This window comes from Zootoca vivipara, chromosome 2 (genome assembly GCF_965207765.1).
Source record: "Zootoca vivipara chromosome 2, rZooViv2.hap1.1, whole genome shotgun sequence".
Classification (NCBI taxonomy): Eukaryota; Metazoa; Chordata; class Lepidosauria; order Squamata; family Lacertidae; genus Zootoca; species Zootoca vivipara.
Genome location: NC_142584.1, coordinates 118,711,763 through 118,737,214, shown reverse-complemented (window position 1 = coordinate 118,737,214; position 25,452 = coordinate 118,711,763). Strand labels below are relative to the sequence as shown.

At 47.1% G+C, this 25,452-nt stretch overlaps 1 protein-coding gene across 2 annotated transcripts in view; it reads right to left on the bottom strand.

The window, feature by feature from the left end:
- The window catches only part of LOC118081112 (alpha-2-macroglobulin-like), a 48,839-nt gene extending 30,577 nt beyond the window's left edge, over positions 1 to 18,262 (bottom strand). Inside the window, exons 1-15 of one of the 2 annotated variants that reach the window (XM_088663670.1) lie at positions 17,875 to 18,262; positions 16,170 to 16,347; positions 14,916 to 15,115; positions 13,051 to 13,103; positions 11,430 to 11,450; positions 9,605 to 9,773; positions 9,280 to 9,364; positions 8,773 to 8,920; positions 7,934 to 8,048; positions 7,463 to 7,572; positions 6,489 to 6,650; positions 5,630 to 5,851; positions 4,411 to 4,474; positions 3,039 to 3,181; positions 1,915 to 2,064 (exon numbers count right to left, since the gene is read on the bottom strand). In XM_088663670.1, coding sequence (XP_088519796.1) covers positions 1,915 to 2,064; positions 3,039 to 3,181; positions 4,411 to 4,474; positions 5,630 to 5,851; positions 6,489 to 6,650; positions 7,463 to 7,572; positions 7,934 to 8,048; positions 8,773 to 8,920; positions 9,280 to 9,364; positions 9,605 to 9,773; positions 11,430 to 11,450; positions 13,051 to 13,103; positions 14,916 to 15,115; positions 16,170 to 16,213 — 1,686 coding nt within the window. In that variant the 5' untranslated portion in view covers positions 16,214 to 16,347; positions 17,875 to 18,262. The remainder of the gene's footprint in view (positions 1 to 1,914; positions 2,065 to 3,038; positions 3,182 to 4,410; positions 4,475 to 5,629; positions 5,852 to 6,488; positions 6,651 to 7,462; positions 7,573 to 7,933; positions 8,049 to 8,772; positions 8,921 to 9,279; positions 9,365 to 9,604; positions 9,774 to 11,429; positions 11,451 to 13,050; positions 13,104 to 14,915; positions 15,116 to 16,169; positions 16,348 to 17,874) is intronic. The other variant, XM_035107300.3, reaches the window with a different exon arrangement.
- Positions 18,263 to 25,452: the final 7,190 nt, after the last annotated feature.

The window sequence follows — 25,452 nt, the reverse complement described above, 5'->3', positions numbered from 1 at the left end:
GTCACCAGACCCTTATATATAGTAGGAGGGTGGGGTACATAGCTGCCAAGTACCCCGTTTTCCCCGGGAAACCCCCGTATTTTCTTACCGTTTCCCGCAGGTGTCCCGAATAGCAAAATACCCCGTATTCCCCTGGATTATGGAGCTCCTGCTGGCGGCCATGTTCTTCTGGTGCCGCGCCGGCACCGGAAGTCGCTTCTATGCCCTTCCGGACATGCATAGAAGCGACTTCCGATTCCGCTGTGCCCATTTCCAAAATGTCCACAGCGCCAGAAGTCACTTCTACGCATGTCCGGAAGGGCATAAAAGCTATTTCCGGTGCCGCGGCGCTGCTGATCCCGGATTTTTCATGTCCGCAGCGCCAGAAGTCGCTTCTATGCACTTCCGGACATGTGTAGAAGCAACTTCCGATGCCGCTGTGCCCATTTCCAAAATGTCCACAGTGCCAGAAGTTGCTTCTACGCATGTCCGGAAGTGCATAGAAGCGACTTCCAGTGCCGCGGCGCTGCTGATCCTGGATTTTTCATGTCCGCAGCGCCAGAAGTTGCTTCTATGCACTTCTGGACATGCATAGAAGCAACTTCTGGTGCTGCGGCGCTGCTGATCCCGGATTTTTCAATCCGGAACTTGGCACCTATGGTGGGGTATTTCTCAGAAGGGTGATGGGTGATTGGCTCAATGGGTACGGTAACCCTGTTGACGACTGTTAACAACACCTATCCAAAACTTGTTCTCTCTAGGGGTGAAGTCATCAGCAGACCTCTCTGCTGTTGCTTCCAGGGGATTGCAGACTCCATTACAGAGGCCACACCTTCATAGAATCACCTTCATAGGAATGGACCCAAATGGCCATCCAGCCTCAGCTTAAAAACCTCCAACGAAAGGGAGTCCACCACCTTCCAAGTTAGTCTGTCCCGCCGTAGAACAGAGCTCTCACCACCAGAAAGTTATTTCCAATATTTCGCTGGAATCTCATTTCTTGTAATTTGAAGCCATTGACTCGGGTCCCACACTCTGGAACAGCAGAAAACAAGCTTGCCCTATCTTCAGCCTTGAAGGTAGCCATCAGATCACCTCTCAATCTTCTCTTTCCCCAGGCTAAACATACTCAACTGTGCCTCTCGAGACTTGGTTCCCAGGACACAGTTTGGACAGAAAGGAACGGTTCCATTCAACACTTTGCCAAACCTTTTCAAAAGTGGATACAGAAGTTCTATGCCTCTCCGGTCCTCAATTTATCAGTCCGGCATATAACTGGAATGAAACTTAGCTTTTAAAAATTGTTGCATGCACCCCAGCCTCTGAACCATACCTGCCAAGTCCCGGACTGCAGAATCCGGGACTAGCAGCCGCGTGACACCGGACGTTGCATAGACGCAACTTCTGGTGTCGCTTTGCCCATCTGTGGGCACCAAAAATGGCCGCCGCCGACACCGGAAGTCGCGTCTACGCACTTCCGGGCATGCGTAGATGCAACTTTCGAAGCCGGCGCCAGCCATTTTCAGTGCCCATAGATGGGCAAATCAGGGGGGGGGGGGAATGGCCGCCAGCAGGAGAATATAAGGGAGAATAACAGGAGACAAAGTGATACGGGGGACCGCCGGGAAAAGGAAAGAAAAAACGGGGGTTTCCCGGGGAAAACGGGGTACTTGGCAGCTATGCTCTGAACACGAGAGACTCCAGAGGTTCTAGCGATAATCCACAGTTTGGCTTCCTTGGCAAAGGTAGTATTTTGGAGATATATGGCCTTGCCCCTGTGATTGAGGGGGCCAGGGCCATGTGATGTCAGCATGCCGGGCATACATGCCACCTGGCTCGTGTACATGACATCAGCACACCCTACGGCAGGGGAGCGCAAAAGTGGCTCCAGAAATGTTACACATGAAGACAGCTTCAAAGGCAGATTTGACTCACAGTCTTAGGGGATATCTCAGCTTCAGGCTTCAAGAGAAAGACACTCTTATCCACAGCATGGACCGCACAAAGGGAGCCTTTGGAGGCAGCAAGATGAAGGTGAGTTTTGCTGGTAGGGAGGCCTTCAGCATCAGAGAACCACAGGTTCACCTGGAGGCATTAAGGGCATTTGAGAAAATTGTGAAAACAGGTTATTTATTGGGAAGAAATGATTTTTGAAGCTGTTGTTAAAGCTGCAAAACAACGAAGCACGGGACAGAGCAATGGATAATTTCTTAAACAACAAGGGGATAATTATTATTATCCCCTCGTCCCTATGGGACCGCCTCTCCTGGTATGCCCCGCGGAGGACCTTAAGGTCCACAAATAATAATATTCTGGAGATCCCGAGTCATAAGATGGCTAGATTGGCCTCTACTAGAGCCAGGGTCTTTTCAGTACTGGCCCCAACCTGGTGGAACGCTCTTTCCCAGGAGACCAGGGCCCTGCGGGATTTGTCATCTTTCCGCAGGGCCTGCAAGACAGAGCTGTTCCGCCTGGCCTTTGGGTTAGACTCAGCCTGACCCCTGTGTTTTCCTCCCTCATGGCTATTTGGATTTATGGCCTACTTGAAATAAGGCTGCACTTTAAATTTTAATACTGTATTTTAATCTGTATTTTAATTAATTGTTTTTATGTTTTATTCTAATTCTGTTGGTGTTAGCCGCCCTGAGCCCGGTTTTTGACTGGGGAGGGCGGGGTATAAATAAAAATATTATTATTATTATTATTATTATTATTATTATTATTATTATTGAATTACAATTTGGTATTGTTATAATGAGGCTATTATTGGATTGTAATTGAAAATTTAATTAAAATTATGATAAAAAAGGGAGTTTGAAGAGTCCGTTCTATTACATGACAGCACAGGGATAATCCCTCCTGGGATTTGTCTTCTCATCTTGGGTTGCCCTCCTCAGCTGCCAACAAGTTAATATTCTGCTGGTTAATATTCCAGCTGGAAAAAATGGTGCTCTACGGACTACCAAGTGACAACTTTGGCAAAGGTTTATGCCAGAGCGGGAATAGACAGACTCGGGGCCATGTCTGCCCTGGGCCTCAGAGAGTCCCCACAACCTTACCTTGTTTGCGAAGCAGTTCTCCACGGTGAAATCTGCCGAATGGGCCACTACTTCTCCACTGGGCAAAATCGTGTAGATAAGCAAACGGGTCAATGGAGCAGTGTCCATGTCAACGGAGAGGTCCAGAGAAAACACCCCTTTGGCTGGTAGATAACGAAATGTTCGTGTAAGTCTAAAATAGACTTGAAATGATCCTTGCATAGTTTTGCCCCTAACAACAAATCTGCCCCTAGCAACAAGTTTTCTGCTAGCAACAGGTCTTCCCCAGCAACAGGGTTTCCTTAGCAACAGACTTCTCTATTAGACAGGCTCTGAAGGAGGAGGGGTGGTCGCCGCTCTGCTCAGATGGCTGCAGAGCAGGGAGGAGGAATGAGGAATGAGGAATGATTCTCTGTCCACAGTTTTACTTTATTGAGGCCAGCAGTTGTATAAGTTGTAATGCTAATTCTTCCATCGGTACTTTAAGCAGAACTGGAATGGGTGAGGTGAGCTGAACTGAGGAAATTTATTGTGGGAGACTTTCTGGGTGACGCTGCTGACTGAAAAGGGAACCCCCCCCCCCCAAAAAAAAAAACGATTGGCATAGTGCACTGACACAAAATTCCCAATGGGGAAGAGAGGGAGGAAGAGAAAGATTACAATTCATGAGTATAACATTATATTGTCTATGAGTATAAAATTGAGGAAACTCTGAATCAAGAGTTCTGGTGAGACTCTGGGCACCACAGTTCAAGAAGGATACTGACAAGCTGGAACGTGTCTAGAAGAGGGCAACCAAAATGGTCAAAGGCCTGGAAATGATGCCTTATGAGGAATGGCTTAGGGAGCTGGGTATGTTTATGTAAATATTTTTTATTTATTTTTTGTTTAGCCTGGAGAAGAGAAGGTTAAGGGGTGATATGATAGCCATGTTCAAATATATAAAAGGATGTCATATAGAGGAGGGAGAAAGATTGTTTTCTGCTGCTCCAGAGAAGCGGACACGGAGCAATGGATTCAAACTGCAGGAGGGAAGATTCCACCTAAACATTAGGAAGAACTTCCTGACAGTAAGAGCTGTTCGGCAGTGGAATTTGCTGCCAAGGAGTGTGGTGGAGTCTCCTTCTTTGGAGGTCTTTAAGTGGAGGCTTGACAGCCATCTGTCAGGAATGCTTTGATGGTGTTTCCTGCTTGGCAGGGGGTTGGACTGGATGGCCCTTGTGGTCTCTTCCAACTCTATGATTCTATATCATGCAAGAAGCGCAAGGGCACATGGCAGCATATGTGGTGGCATTGTACTAAGGTGTAGGTTTTCATTATCATCTGGGTTTATAAAAAAATGGGAAAGGTCACCAAGAATGAAGGGAGGAAATTGGAATGGGGTGCCACTTACCTTCTCTGTGCTCCACAGGCAGCACATGGGTCCCTGATCGCACAATGTTCCCCTTAGACATCACCTGCAGGGAAAGCGGAAAACTCCCAATAAAAACATAAGATAACAACAGCCTGCTGGGTCAGGCCAATGGCCCATTTGGCTCAGTATCCTGCTCTCACTGTGACCACCCAGCTGCCTACAAGCTGGAGGAGGATGGAGGAGGCAAACATCTGGTTACACTGATATGCCAGTAGTTCTTACACACAGGGAGCTGGTGGCTTCCAGAAACAATCTCTCTCCTGGTAGTACAACATGAATTGCCATTATGCTTGAGCCCAGGGGCGTGACAATGGGGGGAGGTGGGGTCGTGCCGCCCTGGGTTCCACTTGCGGGGGTTCCACTTTGTTGTTACAACAACTGCCATCCGAGGCCCCAAGGTCATGCGTCGTGGAGCCTGCTGAGGGCTGGGCCTGGCCTGGGGAAGTTCCACTTCGGCACCCCCTCCCACCTATACTGTCGACGGCCGCCGGGCCCATCCGATCTGAGGCCCCAATGTTGCCGCCCGGCGCCGCCATTTGCCACTGTTGAGTGGCATGTGAAGCAGCCAATGGAGCCTCGCCTCGCCTAGCCCCTGGGAGGGGCGAGACGAGGCTGTTTCACATGCCACTCAACGGTGGCGGGTTGGGCTGGGCCGTGCGCCTCCAGTGCCAAGCTCCAGGTAAAAAGCCTGCTCGGTGTAGCGGGCATGACGCACCGAGTGGGCTTTCTACCTGGAGCTTGGTGCTGGAGGCATGCAGCTTTGGAGTCGCCGGGGAGCGTAACAACGCATGGCAATTTGCCGCCCCGGGTGTCGCAGCGGCTCGCTACGCTCCTGCTTGAGCCTGTCTTTGCAATTAGAAATCAAACATAGTTGGCAGCTGAAAATGGATTTGAATGAGCACTATTTAAAGTCCTTTCCTTAAAAAAAAACACACACACACACCAAAGACATGTCAGAATAAAACAGCTGGCAGACAGACAACAAGGGAGCCAGTCTAACTTCTCTATGAAGGGAATAATAATTAATTTATACCCCGCCCATCTGGCTGGGTTTCCCCAGCCACGGTGGGCAAATTCCAATGTAATATTAAAAATACAATAAGACATCAAACATTAAAAACTTCCCTAAACAGGGCAGCTACTGAGAAGGCCCATTTCCAAGTCCCTACCAAAGAAAGGCCACTCTGTCCAGGCTTACCAAATAGTAAAAGACCATCTCCTGCTCTTTTACGACAGCTGGATTCAGAATATAATGGACCCGGAGCGTCTGAGTTTGACCACAGCTTAAGGTCCCAGGAACACGCTCAATGTGGAGGTAGCTTTGGCTTGGTGAGTAAAAACGCCCCGCTGAACGAGATGCACCCTGGTGATGGGGACTGATCCAGCCCTGTTCACATGCAGAGTTTGGTTTATAAGATGCCTGGCAAACAGAAAGAAAGAGGAAAATGGCAGGTGCTCAGGTCCTGGAGAAAATAAATCCTTGTTGTTCCTGTATTAGGGAATCATCAGTGCCTTGGTGAGTATGATATCAACTTTGTGATATTACACCAGCTCGAGACTCATCTCAGACCTATTTGCATGCCCAGCAACCAACACACACCTTTAGGAGAAAATAAGAGTCAAACGTATCAACCCAACAGCCATTTCTGCTGTCACATACACAGTCCCAGCCCTTGGGGGTGTTTTTCTAGTCCCAATACATTTCCTGGAGGTGTATTCTGGATTCAGAAATGGAAAGAGCAAGAATGAAATTAACGGGAAATGACAAATCCAGAAAAGGTGATGAAGGAGAAAGAGAAAAGAAAAAAGTAGGAGCCACAGGAAACTGAAACTCAAAGCATTTTTAAAAATTTCAACCTCCAATTGATATTGGAGAGGTTGGATGGTCATCTGTCATGGATGCTTTAGCTGAGATTCCTGCATTGCAGGGGGTTGGACTAGGTGACCCTTGGGTCCCTTCCAACTTTAAGACTCTTATCATTCTATGATATCCCGTGTTTTGTGCTTGCAAAGTATAAATCTGACTTATTTAGTGCTGAATCCCCTTGAACACTCACCAGGATACTGAGTTCAGGACCTGTGAAGTTATCAGTGTCTATGGAAAACTGGGCTCGCCCCTGGTCATCTGTTATGTAGTTGGTGCTGGTTCCAGTTAGATGTACCCTAATCTGAATTGTTTCATTGGCAATTGGCGCTTTGGCAGCATCCACAAGCTTCACCTAGTAGGGCAAAAACAACACATATAGCAGTTTGGTCTTACGATGAATTGGGAGGGAGATCAGTGGTGGAGCTAGCAGCTCGGGCACCCGGAGTGGCGTGCACCCAGGGGGTGGGTCCCTAGCTACCCACGGGGGTGAGGTGAACGTCCCAGGGGGTGGGGCGAGCATCCCAGGGGGGAAAGGCGAGCGTCCCAGGGGTGCGCTGCCCACGGTGAGGATCCCGGGGGGCGGCACAGCAATGTCACCCCCTCGGGAATGACACCCAGGGCGGACTGCACCCACTTTGCTCCGCCTCTGAGGGAGATGACTGTCTGTAGGGGCAGTTCCATAAGTCCAGGTGGGTGGAGATGGAGATGAAGGTTGAGGACACACAAATAGCATCAGGATTCCAGAGGTGGCATCTCAGATGGAGATGAGGGGTGGGGGATGAATTGCTAACCACCCTGGCCCATCCTCCTGTTCCAGTGTGCAGGGCCGTCTTAAGCGCCCCTAGCGCCGTGGTGCGACGGATCACTCTGGCGCCCCGCCCCCACCCCGTTTCCCAGCGCGGCGGGCGCAGCGCGGCTGCCACAGGTGCTGCTGCACGACAGGCTGGCAGGCACAGCGCGGTTGCCGTGGGCGCAGCTGTGCGGCGGACCGGCCAGCCAGCGGGAGGGCGCAGCTCGCGGCACCCCCCTAGCGGGCCGGCGCCATGGTGCCCTGCGCCACCCAGCCTGGCCGTAGGGCCGGCCCTGCCAGTGCATACGGGGAACATTTAAAACAAACATTAACTGTGGGGTCATGCACAATGGGGATCTCTCAGCCTGCCTTACCTGCCCAGTAAAGGGGATCCCAGACTTGTAGTAAGAGTCCACCTTCTCAAAGGTGATTGTGCTGAGAGTCGTAGTGATCATGGTGGAAGCCATGCCTGTCAATTCCACGCCTGCCAGATAGTCAAAGAGAGGTAGGTACATATAAGCACACATGGTGGGACTGCTCAAAGGTGAATGAATCATTTCTTTCTGGATTTCTTTTTAACATGCGGCACGATTTTCTTATGCAAATATTGAGGCACATGGCCAGTGCCATTTGCATGTACAAATGTCTGGTCTATATGGAACCTTTATTCTCAATAATGATGGAACTCACAGGTGGAGAATACTTTCATTTTTATAAATATTTATTATTTGTAAAGGGTATCCGTATATGAGATACAGCAGAAAAAGAAAAAGGGAAGGTGAGTAAGCGAGCTCCCATTGCCCGCTTCTGCTTTGCTTAATGAAATAATGAATAAAATAAAATACCTGTGCCTTCCTCTGCAATCTTGCCTTCCACCTTGAGGTTCATCGCATATCCCTCCCGCTTCAGATGAAAAACCTTCATTTTCACTACCTGAGAGAGGCAGCCAAGCCCATTCGCCTGCACCGGAAGACAGAGAGTTGTAGCAGCTACCAATGAGAATTGCTTCATTTCACAAAACAAGGTGTTTGAAGTCAAGACAGTCAGGTTCACACAATAGCCACTGATCTAGGCACACTCATTCATTTATATCTGTCCATTTATACCAGGCTGGCAATATTTCAAGAGGAAAAATCCAGACATTTGTTGAGCTTTCCTTGGCAATCGCCAAAAAAGTTGACGATCACTCGCTCTCTCCCCAGCTCTCCACCATCACCAAGCAGCCCACGGCAGATAGAAAACCAGGGCCAGAGCTGCCAGTGCAAGAAAAATTAATAATAATAATAATAATAATAATATAATAATAATAACAACCCCCCAAAAACTAGGACATTTGCTTTTATTTTTTTTAAATCCCCCCAGATGGGCAAGTAGCCCCCCCCCAGATACTTTCTGGACAAAAGGATCAAATGTTCTTCAGGTTTTTGAAGAGACAACAGGCACCAACAAAATGAGCAAATATATATTCCTGCAGCCATATCCACCATTTCAATCATTTTGGCTTGTTTCTCTCTTCTCCTGCTGAATTCTGTTCTGGGGTTTCTCCCAGAGCCTTGGGACTCCCCTTGAGTAAATCAGGATGAATGCCCAATTATAACAGGTCACCCTGGAGGACCGCGTGCCCCCCCCCCGACTCCCCGACAGTGTTTTACACTTCATTTTCAGCTTCCTCTTTGGGTCTCACCTCTCCACTGAACTCTTCACATATTCCTTCTGATGCTTCTCCGTAACAGCCCCCTCTGGGACTGTAATAATGCCAGCCTCCGCGTGGATTATATTTCCGGCAAACACGGATCTTCACCTGCCCAGCGACAGGCTTCCCATACGTGTACCTGTAGTCAGGAAACAGCCACAGCATCGCTTGAAAGATGACATCAATATACAGTGGTACCTTGGAAGTTGAATGGAATCTGTTCTGGAAGTCCATTTGACTTCCAAAACGTTCAGAAACCAAGGTGCGGCTTCAGATTTGCTGCAGGAAACAGCCAATCATAAGCCACAGAAGCCATGTCAGACGTTCGGGTTCCAAAGAACGTTCGCAAACAGGAACGCTTACTTCTGGGTTTGCGGCGTTTGGGAGTCAAAACATTCAAGTGGCAAGGCGTCCGTGAACCAAGGTACAACTGTATAGGGAATATGAAAATGACAGCTTTTGCCACACATACGTTTCATAGGGGCTGCTCTCACTTACAGGCCACAGACGGTCACTTCTAGTTCTTCAGCCTCAAATGTTATCTCCTTGGGTGCCTTCACCAAAACTTCGTACTTGGGCAGCACTGTAAGAAGGAAAGGAACACAGGCATAAAAACAACATAATCAGTCTGAGCATAGAAAGGAGGCAAATGCGTGCACATTATACCCCACAATAGATCTTGTTTTCCCATTAGGTTTCCAGGGAAGCCCCCAAACCAGAATTCCTGAGCAGTGCTGCCAGTGTGCAAGAAAATACCCCTTCCACATGCTGTCCTTGACACCAAGTTCCCCACACCAAGTGGTTCCTCTCCTTCCTTCCTCACCGTATTCCTTCACCTCAAATAAACGTTCTGCCTTGTTCCCAGAGGCTTTCTGCACCACCACTTTGTAGGTGCCTTGCGGGGGCTCAGAGGAAAGTGGAAAAGAGAGCTGAGCCAGGCCCGTTGCCTGCTCCACGTTGGTCCACTGCAGCAAGCGGTTCCTCTTGGGGTCCTGGGAGCCACAAGAGAAGAGGGGGTCACGGAAGAAGCCGCTTGTCAGGGAATGGTCTGAAGCAGAGTGTGGGGGAGTGCATTCGCAGGCAGATCAGCTTTCCTCAGAAGAGGAGCTAGAGGGGGGAGATTCGCCCCCTCCCTTGTTTCCAACGGGCGTAGAAGCAGGGAGAAATACAGAGCAGCTTCGGCAGGAGTTACCTAGCTACAAGATAACGACCAGAGAAACAGAAGGGAGGGAACAGATAGCAGAGACGCCATTAGAGAGTGTAGGGGACCCTCCCTCCCCATGAACTAGGAGATCCAAACATATTAGAGAACAAAGGATGCAGAGAGGAGGAGGAGGAGGAGGAGGAGGAGGAGGAGGAGGAGGAGGAGGAGGAGGAGGAGGAGGAGGAGGAGGAACTTCCCGTTGGCGCCTATTGCGGAAGACAGAAGGGAGAAGATTTAGAGTAGCCAACTGCTCTCCTTGGGGAGGGATGTGGATTTTTGCTTACAACCCGATGCCTGAATAAAAAAGACTATAAAATATAAAGTGCTCATTAATTATTATCTGTGAAGTTACTGAGCAGGGAGCCGGATGCTCCACGCATGACACCGCTCAGGATGAAAGCAGGGACAGTGTCTAAGCTGCAGCTGGCCCCAAGTGGGGCCATGTTGAGCCATATCAGAGGTCAAGAAAACCTGTGGCTCCTGCAAAGGCTTCCTGGGCTTTTGATATCTAGATGAAAGTTTAAACACTCTTAAGGGGGTGGGGGCATTGCTAACCAAGGATGGAAACAGACTGAGGTCTATTTGAGGAGCCATGAAAACTAATTAATTCCCTGGGAGAGGGGAAAGTGGGCAGGAAAAGATGCTCTTCTAATGTCTTCTAAGCAGTTTGCAAGGATAAAATCAAAGTATAAAATCAATTCCAAAAGCCACACATAATTTAAAATACACGCTAAAACAGTTCCATCAAAAGCACTAACAATATCCATCATGGTTCCATGTTTTAGTCTCATAAATCTGTTATGGGGTGTTAATGCATCTGCAGGAAACAGTAGCAGGGAACTCTTTGAGGAGGTTCACAATCTAACGGAACCACCTTCACCATTGGAGCCTGGTAAGGACCCCAAGATCTCCTGCAATGATTTTGCAAAGTCGCTCAGATTTGGAAAGGGGTAGACTCCACCGTGGGAACAGGGCCAGGGCGGGAGGGTGCTAGAGTCCTTTCTAGCCAAGTTGTGTGGGTTCAGTTCCAATCTGTGACCTCCGAGGGTGTCGACAGGCTGCTTGGATGAGTGAAATATTTTTTTAAAAATGATGATGATGATAATTTTGATGATGTAGGGGAAGCACAGGAGAAGGTCCTAGCCATTTCCCTCATGGGCCAAATAGTCTTTTCAGCCACACTTAATGGTCCCCCCAAAACTGCTGCCTCAGTTTTTCTTTTGAAGAACCCCACAAAGGGGTTGCAGGAAGGGATGAATGTAGGCACATAACACTTGTTAGGGATGGCAAAATTAAAACCCTCATGAGATGTGAGCGGCTTATGGGGAAGCTATGGAATGAAGCAGCCTCTGAATATTAGGAAAGGTGGTCTGTGTGGGTTAATGTAATAGCCACTCTGGTGTGATGATGAGAGGTGACCGGAGGCGGGGAATTAGACACTTACCTGGATGTAAACCAAAGGAAACTGTGGAGTAAAAAAAAGAGGGGGGTTTCAAAGACAGCATGTTACCCCTCCCAGCACCACACAAACCTGCTCCCACCTTGATTTGTTTGTTTCCAATATCTCTAAGCTCCCTCACCATAATGGCCCCAGAGCGGTTTATGCAACACTTAATAATGCAGGATACCCAGCTGAAGTCTAATTTATGCACGAAGGGGTTAATGTCATAGAGTAAACTGTCCTGCAAGGCCTAGCTAAGTTACTCCACTTCAGTTTGGGAGGAAGTCTTTCTGTCCTAATGCATAGCTGCCAAGATATCCCCTTTTTAAAGGGAAATTCCCTTATGCTGAATAGGCTTCCTCGCGAGAAAAGGGAAAACTTGGCAGCTATGCCTAATGTTTCCTTGAGTCTACCATGTGAATCCTGGCCTGTAAAAAGGTGTGAGCTGGTTGCTCCAAGCTCACACTGCATGACTTTTTTAAAAAACAAAAAACAAAGCCATCCTTGTGTTCCTATACAAATAATTTAGGAATTTTCATCACTTTGGAAGTAGCCTGTAATAATAATAATAATTTTATTATTTGTACCCCGCCCATCTGACTGAGTTGCCCCAGCCACTCTGGGCAGCTTCCAACATATATAAAAACAAAACTGTCTATGTTTTCTGAAAGCTGTATGGAAAAACACATGAAGCTGACCTTTGAAGAGTTTGTAAGTAAACCATTTTTAAATTACCAAAAGTGTTGTCTTTTTCTGCACTAGGGGAGCTGGGAAACTTTGGACAGAACTTAGAAGGGCATATGTTATGTTAAAGCTCTAACAGCTTATATTTCCACGCCTGGAATTGTGTTGTGATTTTAAATCTCTGCAGGGGTTCCCTCATCAAAGAGTACTTGCTCCTAACCTGGATCTTTGCATCAAGGAATTCTCCTACTTGTACTCATTTTTCCTCGCCAAACAACAAATAAAACAACTCGTCAATAAAAATAGCATGGTGCTTAAAAGAAACAAAGGCCACAGGTCAAAGCATGTACATTCCAGTCAGGTGGGCAAGTCCTGTAGAGAAGGTCTTGCTCTCCCCAACTGGGGAAGAGTAAAATGCCCCCCTGGGGTATGTTGTTGTTCTAATCAAGCAATCTCTACCCTCCAGCCCTGATGTCGCCAGGCCTGGTTCTGGCAAGGACCCTACAGAAGGGGTGCGTGTGAGATGGGTGGAGAGGAGAGGTGGAAATAAGCCCAAGCATCCTTGCATCACAAAAGTCCTTCCAATGGAAACACGCAATGTTCCATAACAACAGCCACTCCTCCTCCCAACCTTTGGATGCCGTTCTTGGAGATTTAATATACTTCTCCAAACCTTGAAATTCCTCATAAACTGCTAGTCCCCACCCCCTCATGCGCATGCATGCTGCTGTTTCGAGCTTTATGAAGAACAGCACTTGCAGCCTGAACATCAGAAACAGAGGTGTGGATATGGGGGGTGCCATGTTTGTTTGTTTGTTTGTTTTGTTCATTTAACTAACTTAAGGGCAAAGTCTCCCATCCCTCTTTGTAGGCCCAAAAAGTCTGCAGGTTTACCAAATGTTCCAGAGACCAACATGGCGCACGTGATGACGAAACTCACCGTCTCGTTCAAGGGTCGGAAACCTTCGTCCACAGAGATGATGCGGAACCGAACTGTGAAAGGAAGAAGAAGAAGAAGAAGAGTTTGGATTTGATATCCCGCTTTATCACTACCCGAAGGAGTCTCAAAGCGGCTAACAATCTCCTTTCCCCTCCTCCCCCACAACAGACACCCTGTGAGGTGGGTGGGGCTGAGAGACTTCAAAGAAGTGTGACTAGCCCAAGGTCACCCAGCAGCTGCATGTGGAGGAGCGGAGACGTGAACCCGGTTCCCCAGATTACAAGTCTACCGCTCTTAACCACTACACCACACTGGCTCTCTGGAAGAAGGAGGGGAAGGATTTCCATGTGACTCTGCTACTCTGTGTGTCCTGGCTCAGGAGCAGAGCACATGGAGACAGTCCTCGGTTCAACCCCACCCCCCCAATCTCTGGTCAAAAGAGGAATGTTTGGCAGCTGATGCCCTGGCAAGTGTGGGATGTATCATCACTGAAGCAGTCAAACACAACATTTCCTGCTGCCTAGAGTGGACACACAGGGGAATGTTGATCCAGACAGGGAGGACTTCCTGTCATACCTGCTCTGGAGCCTCCTCCCCCTGTGTGTGACCAGTTGGATGGGCATGACCCTAGCAGACCCTAAAAAAGGGCTAGCCACTCAACCACCTTCCTCTTTTGCTCTTTGCTCTCTCCCTCTCTTCTGGCTCTTAGCCAGCACATGGCTCATCCTTACAGAGGTTGGAAGCCACAAGATGGAAAGTCTGAGTCTGAGGACTTCTTTTCTCTACAAATTCTTCTTTGGCGATCACTCGTAGCCGAGTAAGATTGTCTTCCATAAACAGGATTTTAACAATGGGTCCGTAAGTGACTGTGGAGGCCAATTCTGGATCCACATGTCCTTCCACAGTGGGGACATTGGATTCCAGGTGGGAGTTGATCACGGTGTGGATTTGCCCAGCGTGCCTTCCTCTTAGAACGTTTCTCCCTTGCGTCCTGAGATCGAGTTTCTTCAAAGACCATGACACCTTTGGTAAAGGCTGTTCTCCAACTGGAGCGCTCGCAGGCCAGTGTTTCCCAGTTGTCAGTGTTTATACTACCTTTTTAAAGATTTGCCTTGAGACAGTCTTTAAACTAACTAACTGTAAGCACAAGATAAAGCCTGCCTTCAGATTACCGCTGTGAACTGAATGTAAGTAAACCTTGCTCTTACTTTTAAAGAAGACTGTCGTGTTATTATTATTTTAAGAGGAAAATATAGGGGGAAATTTACCAGGAACAATCCAGACTGGATTGCTTAACTTAAATGATTCTAACGAATCCATCAGCTTCTCCTATTTTCTTCAAAATTCCCACAGCAAGAAGGGTCCACTAAATAAAAAGTACAGTGGTACCTCGGTTTAAGTACACAATTGGTTCTGGAAGTCTGTTCTTAACCTGAAGCGCACTTAACCTGAAGTGAACTTTCCCATTGAAAGGAATGGAAAGTGGATTAATCCGTTCCAGATGGTCCGCGGAGTACTTAAACTGAAGCATACTTAACCTGAAGCGAACTTTCCCATTGAAAGTAATGGAAAGTGGATTAATCCGTTCCAGACAGGTCCGTGGAATACTTAAACTGAAGCGTACTTAACCCGAAGTATGAGTGTAATTGGTACTGGAAGTCCGTACTTAACCTGAAACAAACTTTCCCATTGAAAGTAATAGAAAGTGGATTGATCCGTTCCTGATGGGTCCGCGGAGTACTTAAACTGAAAGTACTCAAACCGAAGCGTACTTAAACCGCGGTGTGACTGTATTTGGAAAGGGGAAGCGTGATCTGTAGGGGATTCTCCCACTCTCACTGCCGCCACTGCTGCCCCTCACTTACCTTCCTGTCCTGGCTTGTAAATGGGCTTGTCTGTCTGGACGAAGACCAGGCTCTCCGGGTTCCTGACCAGCACCTGTTTCCGGCTGTGTAATGTCAGCATCCCCACCTCCACCTCCACCTCCAAGGTGGCCTCAGAGGTACCGGGAAAGTTACTCCATTTGGGGACCTTGAAGAAGAGGGGGACGCGGGAAGGCAGCAGCCTTAGAGAAGAAAGATCTACATTGGCTCCCAGTATGTTTCCGAGCACAGTTCAAAGTGTTGTTGCTGACCTTTAAAGCCCTAAACGGCCTCGGTCCAGTATACCTGATGGAGCATCTCCATCCTTCTGCCCGGACACTGAGGTCCAGTACCAAGGGCCTTCTGGCGGTTCCCTTGTTGCGAGAAGCCAAGTTGCAGGGAACCAGGCAGAGGGCCTTCTCGGTGGTGGCACCCGCCCTGTGGAATGCCCTCCCATCAGATGTCAAGGAGATAAACAGCTACCAGATTTTTAGAAGACAACTGAAGGCAGCCCTGTTTAGGGAGGCTTTAAATGTTTAATCGATTATTTTATTTTTCTGTTGAAAGCCGCCCAGAGTGGGCAGGGTATAAATAATAATAAGAATTTGGATTTGATATCCCGCTTTATCACTACCCTAAGGAGTCTCAAAGCGGCTAACAATCTCCTTTCTCTTCCTCCCCCAAAACAAACACTCTGTGAGGTGAGTGAGGCTGAGAGACTTCAGAGAAGTGTGACTAGCCCAAGGTCACCCAGCAGCTGCATGTGGAGGAGCGGAGACGTGAACCCGGTTCCCCAGATTACAAGTCTACCATTCTTAACCACTACACCACACTGGTTTAGGAATGAATAAATTCATTTAAAAAAGACTCTGCCATGTTTTCTCTGCTCTTGCTGCAGCTGAGGAAGAAATAGCTTTCCTGAAGCCTTGACACCCAGCTAATTTGGAACTGGATTCAGAGAGGGACAGGTACTAATCCTTGGGTTGACGGAGAGCAGGGCAGCCAGGTTGGAAGGTTTCAGGTCCAAGGGCATGGGGTGGATCGGGATCGGTGAGGATGGGCACGGTCCTACTGAGGACGGAGTCCAAAATCCTGGAGAGCTGCTGCCAAGTCAGTTCCGAGCTGGAAGAGGCCAGTGTCCTGACTTGGGATAAGACAGCTTCCTCTGTGAGCACAACAATCCTGCTTTTCCTTGGAAAAATGCCCGGACATCTTGATCAGTAACAGAAAACAAAATGGCAAGCGAGAAAAACTCACCCGGAATGGGATGCACTGGAATGTATTCGTCTTGGACACGACATGGCTGGTGCGAGTCTCTGCTAGAAATCCCAGGGTGATGTGCACCGTCACTGACTCGTTCCGGGGGCTCAAATGGACACAGATCTTCTCTGAGGTCTCTGCTTGGATGATGAAGGGGACCAGAACCAAGTACTCCCTGGGGGGGAAAGGGGGACCCAGTCGGGGGAATCAGGGAATGAGGACATAGAATTCTAGAATCTTAGAGTTGGAAGGGACCCCCGAGGGTCCTCTAGTCCAACCCCCTGCAATACAGAATCTCATCCAAAGCCTCCATGACAGAAGAGAACAATATTATTAGAACTGTTGGAAAAGATCTGGACTATGTTGGATTAAAAGGACTGTAAAGAACTTGGAACTTTGATTAGAATGGCAGCGATTATCGATATTCAGAACCCTCAGAATTTGAAGCATGGGGAAGCAAAAAATTTATAATTTGGCATAATATTTGGTTTAATAGATATATATTTGTATAATTTGGAATAATTGGTTTGATATGATTGATTTGTAAGTGAAAATCTAATAAAAATTGATTGATTTATTTTTAAAAATAAAGCCTCCATGACAGATGGCCATCCAATCTCTGCTTAAAAACCTCAAACACCTCTTGCTGTCAGAAAGTTCTTCCTAATGTTGAGTCGGAATCTCTTTTCTTGTGACTTGAAGCCATGGGTTCGAGTCCTACCCTCCAGAGCAGGAGAAAACAAGCCTGTTCCTTCTTCCATGTGACAGTGCTTAGGATATCTGAAGAGGGCTAGCGTCTCTCCTCTCAGTCTCCACTTTTCCCACCCAGCTCCTTCAACCGTTCCTCATAAGGCTTGCCTTCTATGGTTTATTACAGGTGGCCACAACCCATGTTGTTTTGTTTAAGATGATATTTTTGACTGCCAGTCCATTATATTGGGTATTGTTTTGTTTTTCCAATTTCTCACCATCAGTATTCTGCCTGCAACTGTTCCATACATGAGCAATATTTTCTCAGATATTTTCTGGCAGTCTTTAATGGTAGAATACATGCAACTGGCAAAAACAACAGGTAGAATAAGAGGTCAGATGAAACAAGTAGTCAATAAGGAATGGGGAGCCTTCAAAGAATATTTGAAAAACAATAACGTAAAAGAAACTCCATTGGCAGAACTAGACTGTACCTTGTTAAATAAATTGTTAAATATAGGATTAAAGGATGGAAATATGTAACGTATATACTGTACAAACTGCGAAAATATTAAGAAAAAAGATAAAAGACAGCAAGTTTAATTGGAAGGTTTTTCTTTTAGATTTTGATAAACAGAGTATAATTTAGAAAACTATAGAACAATGTGTTTTTATGTTTGTCTTTAGATTTGTGTTATTATGAGGCGAATTTTATGTTGGTAGGTGTGTAATATGTATATATGTAGTGTGTCTGTTGTATAAAATTTAAACAATATAGATATATTCAAAAATAAATAAAAAAATAAGATGATATTTTTATGTCCTTTCCAAAATAATAGAAATGCAATACCATGCAGAGTAGCGCCAAACAGAAAAGGTACAATTTGGTCCCTTTCCAACTCTACAATTCCATGGTTCTAATCTATACAATTAAGCGAATTTTATTTCAACTAGTTTGTGGAAAGGGCAAGGAGAGAAGGAGAAGGGGAAGGTGTCCAGGCAAGCGGCTTACGGTACTGCGCTAGGTGCCGAGGTGTCCCCCGGAAGAAGGAACAGCAGGAGGAGAAAGGCGCTGGGTCCTCCGAGGATCTGGCCCTTCCCCATCATTCAGCCGTGGGCAAGCGAGGTGGTGGTGGTGGAGGCTGGCTCTTGGCTGCTGCTGCTGCTGCTCCCACGTCGACCTTCATACTGGCTCTCTTTGCAAGGCAGAGGAGATAACAGGCCAGGGGGCTGGGACTGTGCTGGAGCAATGGAGAAGGGAAGCTGCAACAGCCCACAGAAGGTGCCTTTGCCAAGCAAACAGAGTAAAGAGGTCACTAGCAGGGTCTCCTACGCAAGGCAATGGCCTGCATTTCAGCCGGCTGCTGGGAAGCAACGCCAAGTGCCAGGAAGAAGGTTTATTTGGCGCCAGGTTCTCACGGAATTGTAGAGTTGGAAGAGACCAAAAGGCTCAGTTTTCAAGCATCTCGGGAGCCAAACGTTTCAGAACCCGAACGCCGAAAACCCGGAAGTAATTGCTTCCATTTTCAAACGCGCCCCGGAAGTCAAACGGCTTCCAAAGCGTGTTTTTTCCATTTTCTCAATGAAAATTGCCGACAGCCCTTTGTGTCTTTGGTTGGTCAACATTTCAGAAGTTGAATGGTCTTCTAGAATGGATTATGTTCGACAACCGAGGTTCCACTGTATTATTATTATTATTATTATTATTATTATTATTATTACTACTACTACTACTTTTTATTTTGACAAAGCAATAATAATAAATTTTTAAAAATTAAAATGTACGCCCCCCACCCCTGAGACCATTCCATTGTAACTATCCAACCTCCCAAAATTTCAGCACCTCTTGCGATGGTTTGACCCCTTTCCGTTTTAACAGTACCAAATTCTACAAATACCTTCTGCAAAATAATTTATCCTGAATATGCCCCATCTTACCTTAAAAGCACATGTTAATTTCTCATAGTAGCCAAATCCCACACCTCTTTATATCATTCTTCCATTTTATATTCACTTTCCGCTTCCTAGCTATAATAATAATAATAATAATAATAATAATAATAATAATAATAATAATTTTATTTATACCCCGCCCTTCCCAGTCAAGACCGGGCTTAGGGCGGCTAACAACAAATAATATCAACACAAGTATAAAAGAAACAATTCAGTTAAAATGCAGATTAATACAATGTTAAAATCCAATTTTAAAATTAAAAATCTACAAATAAGATAAAAACCATTATGAGATAAAACCTTAGGGGAGGGTAACCCCGGGGTCAGACTGCGTCAGTCCAAAGGCCAAACGGAACAGCTCTGTCTTGCAGGCCCTACGAAAAGATGACAAATCCTGCAGGACCCTAGTCTCATGAGACAGAGCGTTCCACCAGGTCGGGGCCAGTACTGAGAAGGCCCTGGTCCTGGTCGAGGCCAGCCTAACCACCTTGTGACTCGGGATCTCCAGTATGTTATTATTTGTGGACCTTAATGTCCTCTGCGGGTCATACCGGGAGAGGCGGTCTCGTAGGTACGAGGGTCCTAAGCCGCATAAGGCTTTAAAGGTCAAAACCAGCACCTTAAACCTGATCCTGTACTCCACCGGGAGCCAGTGCAGCTGGTAAAGCACTGGATGAACGTGATCCCGCGGCCGGGACCCCTTAAGGAGCCTCGCCTCGTGCAGCTGTCAATAAATTTGTGAGCAAGTCCTTCCTAGCTTGCGAACCTTCCACTCCATTGTAAATTGATACAGTAATAATGCTACCTCTGGACTTTTGGTAAGCTTTAACCCAGTGCATCTAGCCCATTTTTATGCGTTTCAAGCACTCTATTTCTCCAAATATCTGGCACAGTGGAACGAGGAAATTGACCTCACCCTGAAATTGGGCTATTTGCAGTAAGGAAAGTGGTGAGGAAATACACCGGGAAATGTGGGGCAACCATTGCTTGACTCAACATTGTACAGTATTGTCTTCTCACAAGAAAGTGAACGTGAATGCTCAATAAACAGGTTGTACGGAAGCAGCTCTCCTCTTAAGGTGTTCAATGACTCTTTTGTGAGGGCCTTTTCGCCCTCTTCCAGGATGGACACTGAAGCAAGGAAGCGTAAGCGTCAGAGTTTAGCTGAGAAAGTCCACTGGGATCTGCTCTTCCCTCTACCCCATCCCATGGAGGAGTATAGGTCACTTCTAGAGAGTATATACTGAGCTGGTTACGTAATCTGTGGAACTCACTCCCACAGGAGGCGATGAGGGTCACTAACCTAGGCAGTTTCAGAAGAGATTAGACGTTTTGTGGAGGAGAGAGCTATTGATAATTACTAAGGGGAACTGAGGGGAGATACTTTCTGCTGGTCATCAGGCAATGGCTTTTCCACCTGCCTTGCCCCCCCCCCCACAGCCCAGGGAGCATTTCCCAGACTATGACTTTGAGAACAGCAGAAACAGCTGTAGGTGGGTTCCTACAAGGCAAGACACAGTGATAACAGCAAGAACCTTTATTGAACTACATTACCTGGAAACAGGGGCAAAGCAACAGCTTATATACAATCCTGAAAGCCTGGGCCACTCCCACCCCCAACGTGATTGGCTGTCTAAACTTCCAAGCTGCGAATCACGACTCAGAGTTCAAGGGCCAATGGCAGAGGCCCAAATCCTGAAATGTTCTGTGATTGTCCTGCTCGGCAGGGGGTTGGACTGGATGGCCCTTGTGGTCTCTTCCAACTCTATGATTCTATGATTCTATGGACATTATGTGTCGAAGCAGAACACAGGAGCTCAGAATCCGTAGTCCAGACTCACGTTCAGGCAAACACAGACCACTGGATACATAACACTCAACACCTTCCCTCTCCTTATCACATAGAGCAAAGCTTGCCTGCAGAGCTTGCCTGAGCTGCTGCGATTCCTGAACTGAAGGGGGTTGGACTGGATGAACTTTTAGGTCCCTTCCAGCTGCACAATTTTACAGTTCTGCGGTGCCGTTTCTCAGTCGAGCACGGCCTGTGCTTCACCCAAGGGCAGTCGCAATGGTCACAGAGGCCAGTAGGGAGCAAGGCAGCGGCAAAAAGGGCTGTGCAATGTTAGACCTCTACACCCAGTTTGAAGTGGCATGAATTTATTTTATTTTTAATGTATAAAACGCCCACAGATAAACATGCCCTCTGAACAACTTCCGGGGGCTGAGGAGCAGTTGGCAAGCCTCCCTCCAAAGACGAGACAGTTGACATAGACCTAGCTGCTTCCAGGAAAAAAGCAGGCAAATAAAAGAATTGTTTGCACAATTTCCTCCGGGAGGTAACTCAGCCTTCACCTGCTGTCTGGATACAGCCCAAGGAACAAAAGGGCAAACAAATATGAATGGGGTACATTTTGATTCAGGTTCTCATGAGGAAATAGTGTAATCATTTACCCAGCCTGCCTTACCCTCCTTGCAAGGCCCTGAGGCATTGTGTCCCAAACAAGTCACCATGCTCAGTCACAGTGAGAATAGGGACTGTATATTATTCACCTTACTATATGCTTGTGAAACATGGACCACTTATAAACGCCATCTCCAACTCCTCAAAAGATTCCATCAACGGTGTCTCAAAAAATTTGTAAACATAACTTGGGAAGACAGGCAAACTAATATCAGTGTACTGGAAGAAGCAAAGATCACCAGTGCATAAATGCCAAGTCTCCCGTTTTTCGTGGGAAACCCCCGTATTTTAAACCGTTTCCTGCTGGCAGCCCGGATTGGAAAAAATCCCGTAAATCCCCCGGATTTCCTACCTGCCGGGGAGGCTCCATTTTGGGTGCCGACACCGGTGCCGCCCTATTTCCGGTGCCCAGACATGGGTTGCGCGGCACCAGAAGTTGCTTCTATGCGCAGAAGCGACTTCCGGTTCCGCTCCACCCATGCCTGGGCACCGAAAATCGGGCAGAGTGGCACCGGAAGTTGCTTCTACACATCTCCAGACATGCGTAGAAGCAACTTCCAGTTCCGTGCTGCTGCTGATCCCACATTTTTCAGCGGGAAACTTGGCAGCTATGCACCAGTGTTGAAGCAATGATTCTTCAACATCAACTTCGTTGGACTGGTCATGTTGTGCGGATGCCTGATGATCGTCTTCCAAAGCAACTACTCTATTCCGAACTTAAAAATGGAAAGCGTAATGCTGGTGGTCAACAAAAGAGGTTTAAAGACTGTCTCAAGGCAAATCTTTAAAAATGTAGTATAAACACTGAGCGCTCCAGTTGGAGAACAGTCTTTACCAAAGGTGTCATGGGCTTTGAAGAAACTCGATCTCAGGACGCAAGGGAGAAACGTGCTAAGAGGAAGGCACGCTTGGCAAATCCACACCATGATCAACTCCCGCCTGGAATCCAATGTCCCCACTTTGGAAGGACGTGTAGATCCAGAACTGGCCTCCACAGTCACTTACAGACTCACTGTTAAAACCGTGTTTATGGAAGACAATCTTACTCAGCTACAAGTGATCGCCAAAGAAGAAGACATATGTTTACTGCAAAGGAATTCCAAGAGAGTTAAGAGGATTTATTTTCTACTACTGTGTTTGGTCGCCTAACTGTCTTGCCATTTATCAGTACCAGATCTCTCTAGGTGGGCCAAAGCGATTCAGGACAATCTCTGGCTGTCTCCACTCAATCTGGTTCAAGCCCAGATTTCCCCAAATGGATGCAATTTCGTTCAGGATCACCATTTGGGCTGGGTCTGGTGCACAGCTTTACTTAACACAGAAAGATGGGGTGTATTTCACTGGCAAGCTTTGATTTTAGCCTAAATAGCATAGATATTGCACCATAGTTTTGTTCCCATTATAATCTCTCTCATTGACATTGTTAATATCAGTACCTGCCCATTTCTTCCCATAGCCAGGGGGGCAGCTGCTCCCCCCCCCCAAAAATCAAATCAATAAATAAAAGTACTTAACTAAAAGTAGAAATAATCAGAATATTTGAAATTGAAATGCTTGCTGAGTTACCACAATCCCCCTCCCTGGCAAGAATTTCCCTAGAAAAAGGCAGTGCTTGCTTTTATTACACGTATTAGAATTTTGAAGTGTCAGGCATAGCTCTAGTGGCTTTAGCTCAAACGTAGCAGAGTTTTCCTGCACAGCGCAGAAGCTAGTTGAGGTGGAGATGACTAGTCGGCTAGACGCAGAATAACTATTTACAGGATTTATTAAAAGAAAATAAAACCAGCAGAGTTTCTGCATACAAAGCAAAGCAAAATAAATTCTCTCTCTCTCTCTCTCTCTCTCTCTCTCTCTCTCTCTCTCTCTCTCTCTCTCTCTCTCTCTCTCTCCAACCATATGCAGCACTCCTACTCCTAACAACCAACAAGGAACAACTGTGCTAGCATTCCTGGATAACAGAGTTCAGTGCTGGTCATTAACCAATCAGAGAGTAGTTTCCAGGCCAAGCAGACCTTGGCTTCCTGCCAAGGGTAAATTGACAGTGCCTTGAGTTAATTGTATGAAGCAAGAATCTGTAAGTTTCCCATGAGAACTAATTATCAGAAACCGAACAGTTTCATCCTTGTTGAAATGTGTGGGCCATTCTCTACAGAACGCCAGAATTTAGGATACTACAGCAGTGGGTCTAACTGGCCATCTCTCTTGCTCAGCCATGTACCAATTGTACCACAGAGCAGTCATTCAGGACCTAGCAGAGTGTAAAGCAGGGGTCGGCAACCTAAGGCCCGTGGGCCACAAGCGGCCCACAGGGGTTGTTTAACTGGCCCACGAGCTGCCCCTGAACCGAGCCGCCCGCTTGGCGAGTCCTCGTGCGCTGTGCTAAACCGGCGCAGCGCGGCATGTGGACTCGCTTCCGCGGTGCCGAAAATCGCGTGTCCACAGATGCAGACGCCGGAAGTCGTGTTTGCGCAGATGCAGACGCCGGAAATCGCAGGCACACGCGCTCACCCGCACAATCCACCCCACAGAGGGATCTCCACTGGAGTGAAGCGGCCTAGGCAAGGTAAACCTTGCTGACTCCTGGTGTAAAGACCCGGCTAAGGTCAACGGTGCCATGGGCTTTGCTTACTGAGTGTGCACAGAAAAACTGCACTGGAAATTGAGAAGGAAGTGTTGAAAAAGTTTCTCTTTTGTTTATTTAACTTCTTAAGTTTCAAATGACTGAAAATTTTGACAGTTCCCCCCCCCCCCGAGCACTTGGGGTCAAAATAAAGTAATTTAAAATAACTGTTGTTGAGAAAATAAATAATCCTGGCTCTGTCCCTAAGGTCCCAGGATGGGTTACAACATTGAAACACAGTCTGAAAACAGTTTAAAGCTAATTTACCATCGCAAAGATAAGATGGGTCCTGGAATTATACTCCTCGAGTGTCAAAAGCAGGAGGCAGTAATCCTTCTGAATACTGGTTGCTGAAAACTGCAAGAGAGGAGAGGGCTCTTGTGCTCGGATCCTGCTTGCTGGTTTCCTACAGGCATCTGGGTTCATGGGCATAGCCAGGATTATGATGGGGGGGGCAGGATATATGTGGGGGGGGGGCAGGACACCTACCTGGCACCATTCTCTGTCTGGCTCTGTCTAGCAGATTCAGAATGAAATGTCTCAAGAACAGCTGTTCTAAATTATTTTCTTTTCGTCCCAAGTGCTCAGAAAAACCTGTCAAAAACTTTTTTTTACAATTTCTACTTAAGTTTATTTATTTATTTACTTGGATTTTTTTGGGGGGGGTGGAGAAACTGTCCCCCCTGCTCCTCCCCACCCATGTCTAGATCAGAAGAGAAAGTGAAGGGGGTCAATTCTCTCTAGAAAGTTCAATAACAGGTGCTCAGCTAGAACGAGGCAGTGTGGTGTAGTGGTTAGCCTGCCGGTCTAAGGCCTGGGAGACCAGGGTTCAAATTTCCACTCCACCATGAAGCTCACTGGGTGATTCTGGGCCTGTCGCTATGGCTCTCTGCCTATACCACCTCGAAGGGTCGTTGTGGGGAATTGCAGTTCTTCTAAGGAAAATATGCAACTTGTCCCTCTGGTCAGCCCCTACATCAGTGGACTGGAAAGTAATCAATGTAGCAGCAATATTTTTTATAAAAGGGATCCAGGGGAGATGCAATCCTTTCGAAGGCCAGTTGCTGGAAACCCCAGGAGAGTGTCTTGTGCCCGCCCCCGGACATTCAAAAGCATAGCTGCTTCCAACTATCGAAACAAAATAAAAAAATTCATTCCAGTAACACCTTAGAGACCAACTAAGTTTGTCACTGGTATGAGCTTTCGTCCATTCCAGTTAGCAGCCACCGGTAGCCCTCTCCCCCATGGATTTGTCGGACCCTCTTTTCAAAGCTATCCAAGCTGCTTCTTGTGGCAGGGAGTTCCACAGTTTAAGGTGTTAAAAAAAGTAAAGGACCCCCGCTGTGCGGCATGAAGAAGTTTTAACTGTGGGCTGCGGAGTGAGGCGTGGGAGGGGAAGTGCCTTTTGGAATACTCCGCTACAAATGCTAGTTATGGCTTTAACGCGTGGCGAATTGAGCTCTGCCTTTTTAAAGAATATATACAGTGTGTGTGTATATATTAAGCTATATATACAGTATAAACACCCTCGCTTAGCATCTCAGGGTTAAAGGAAG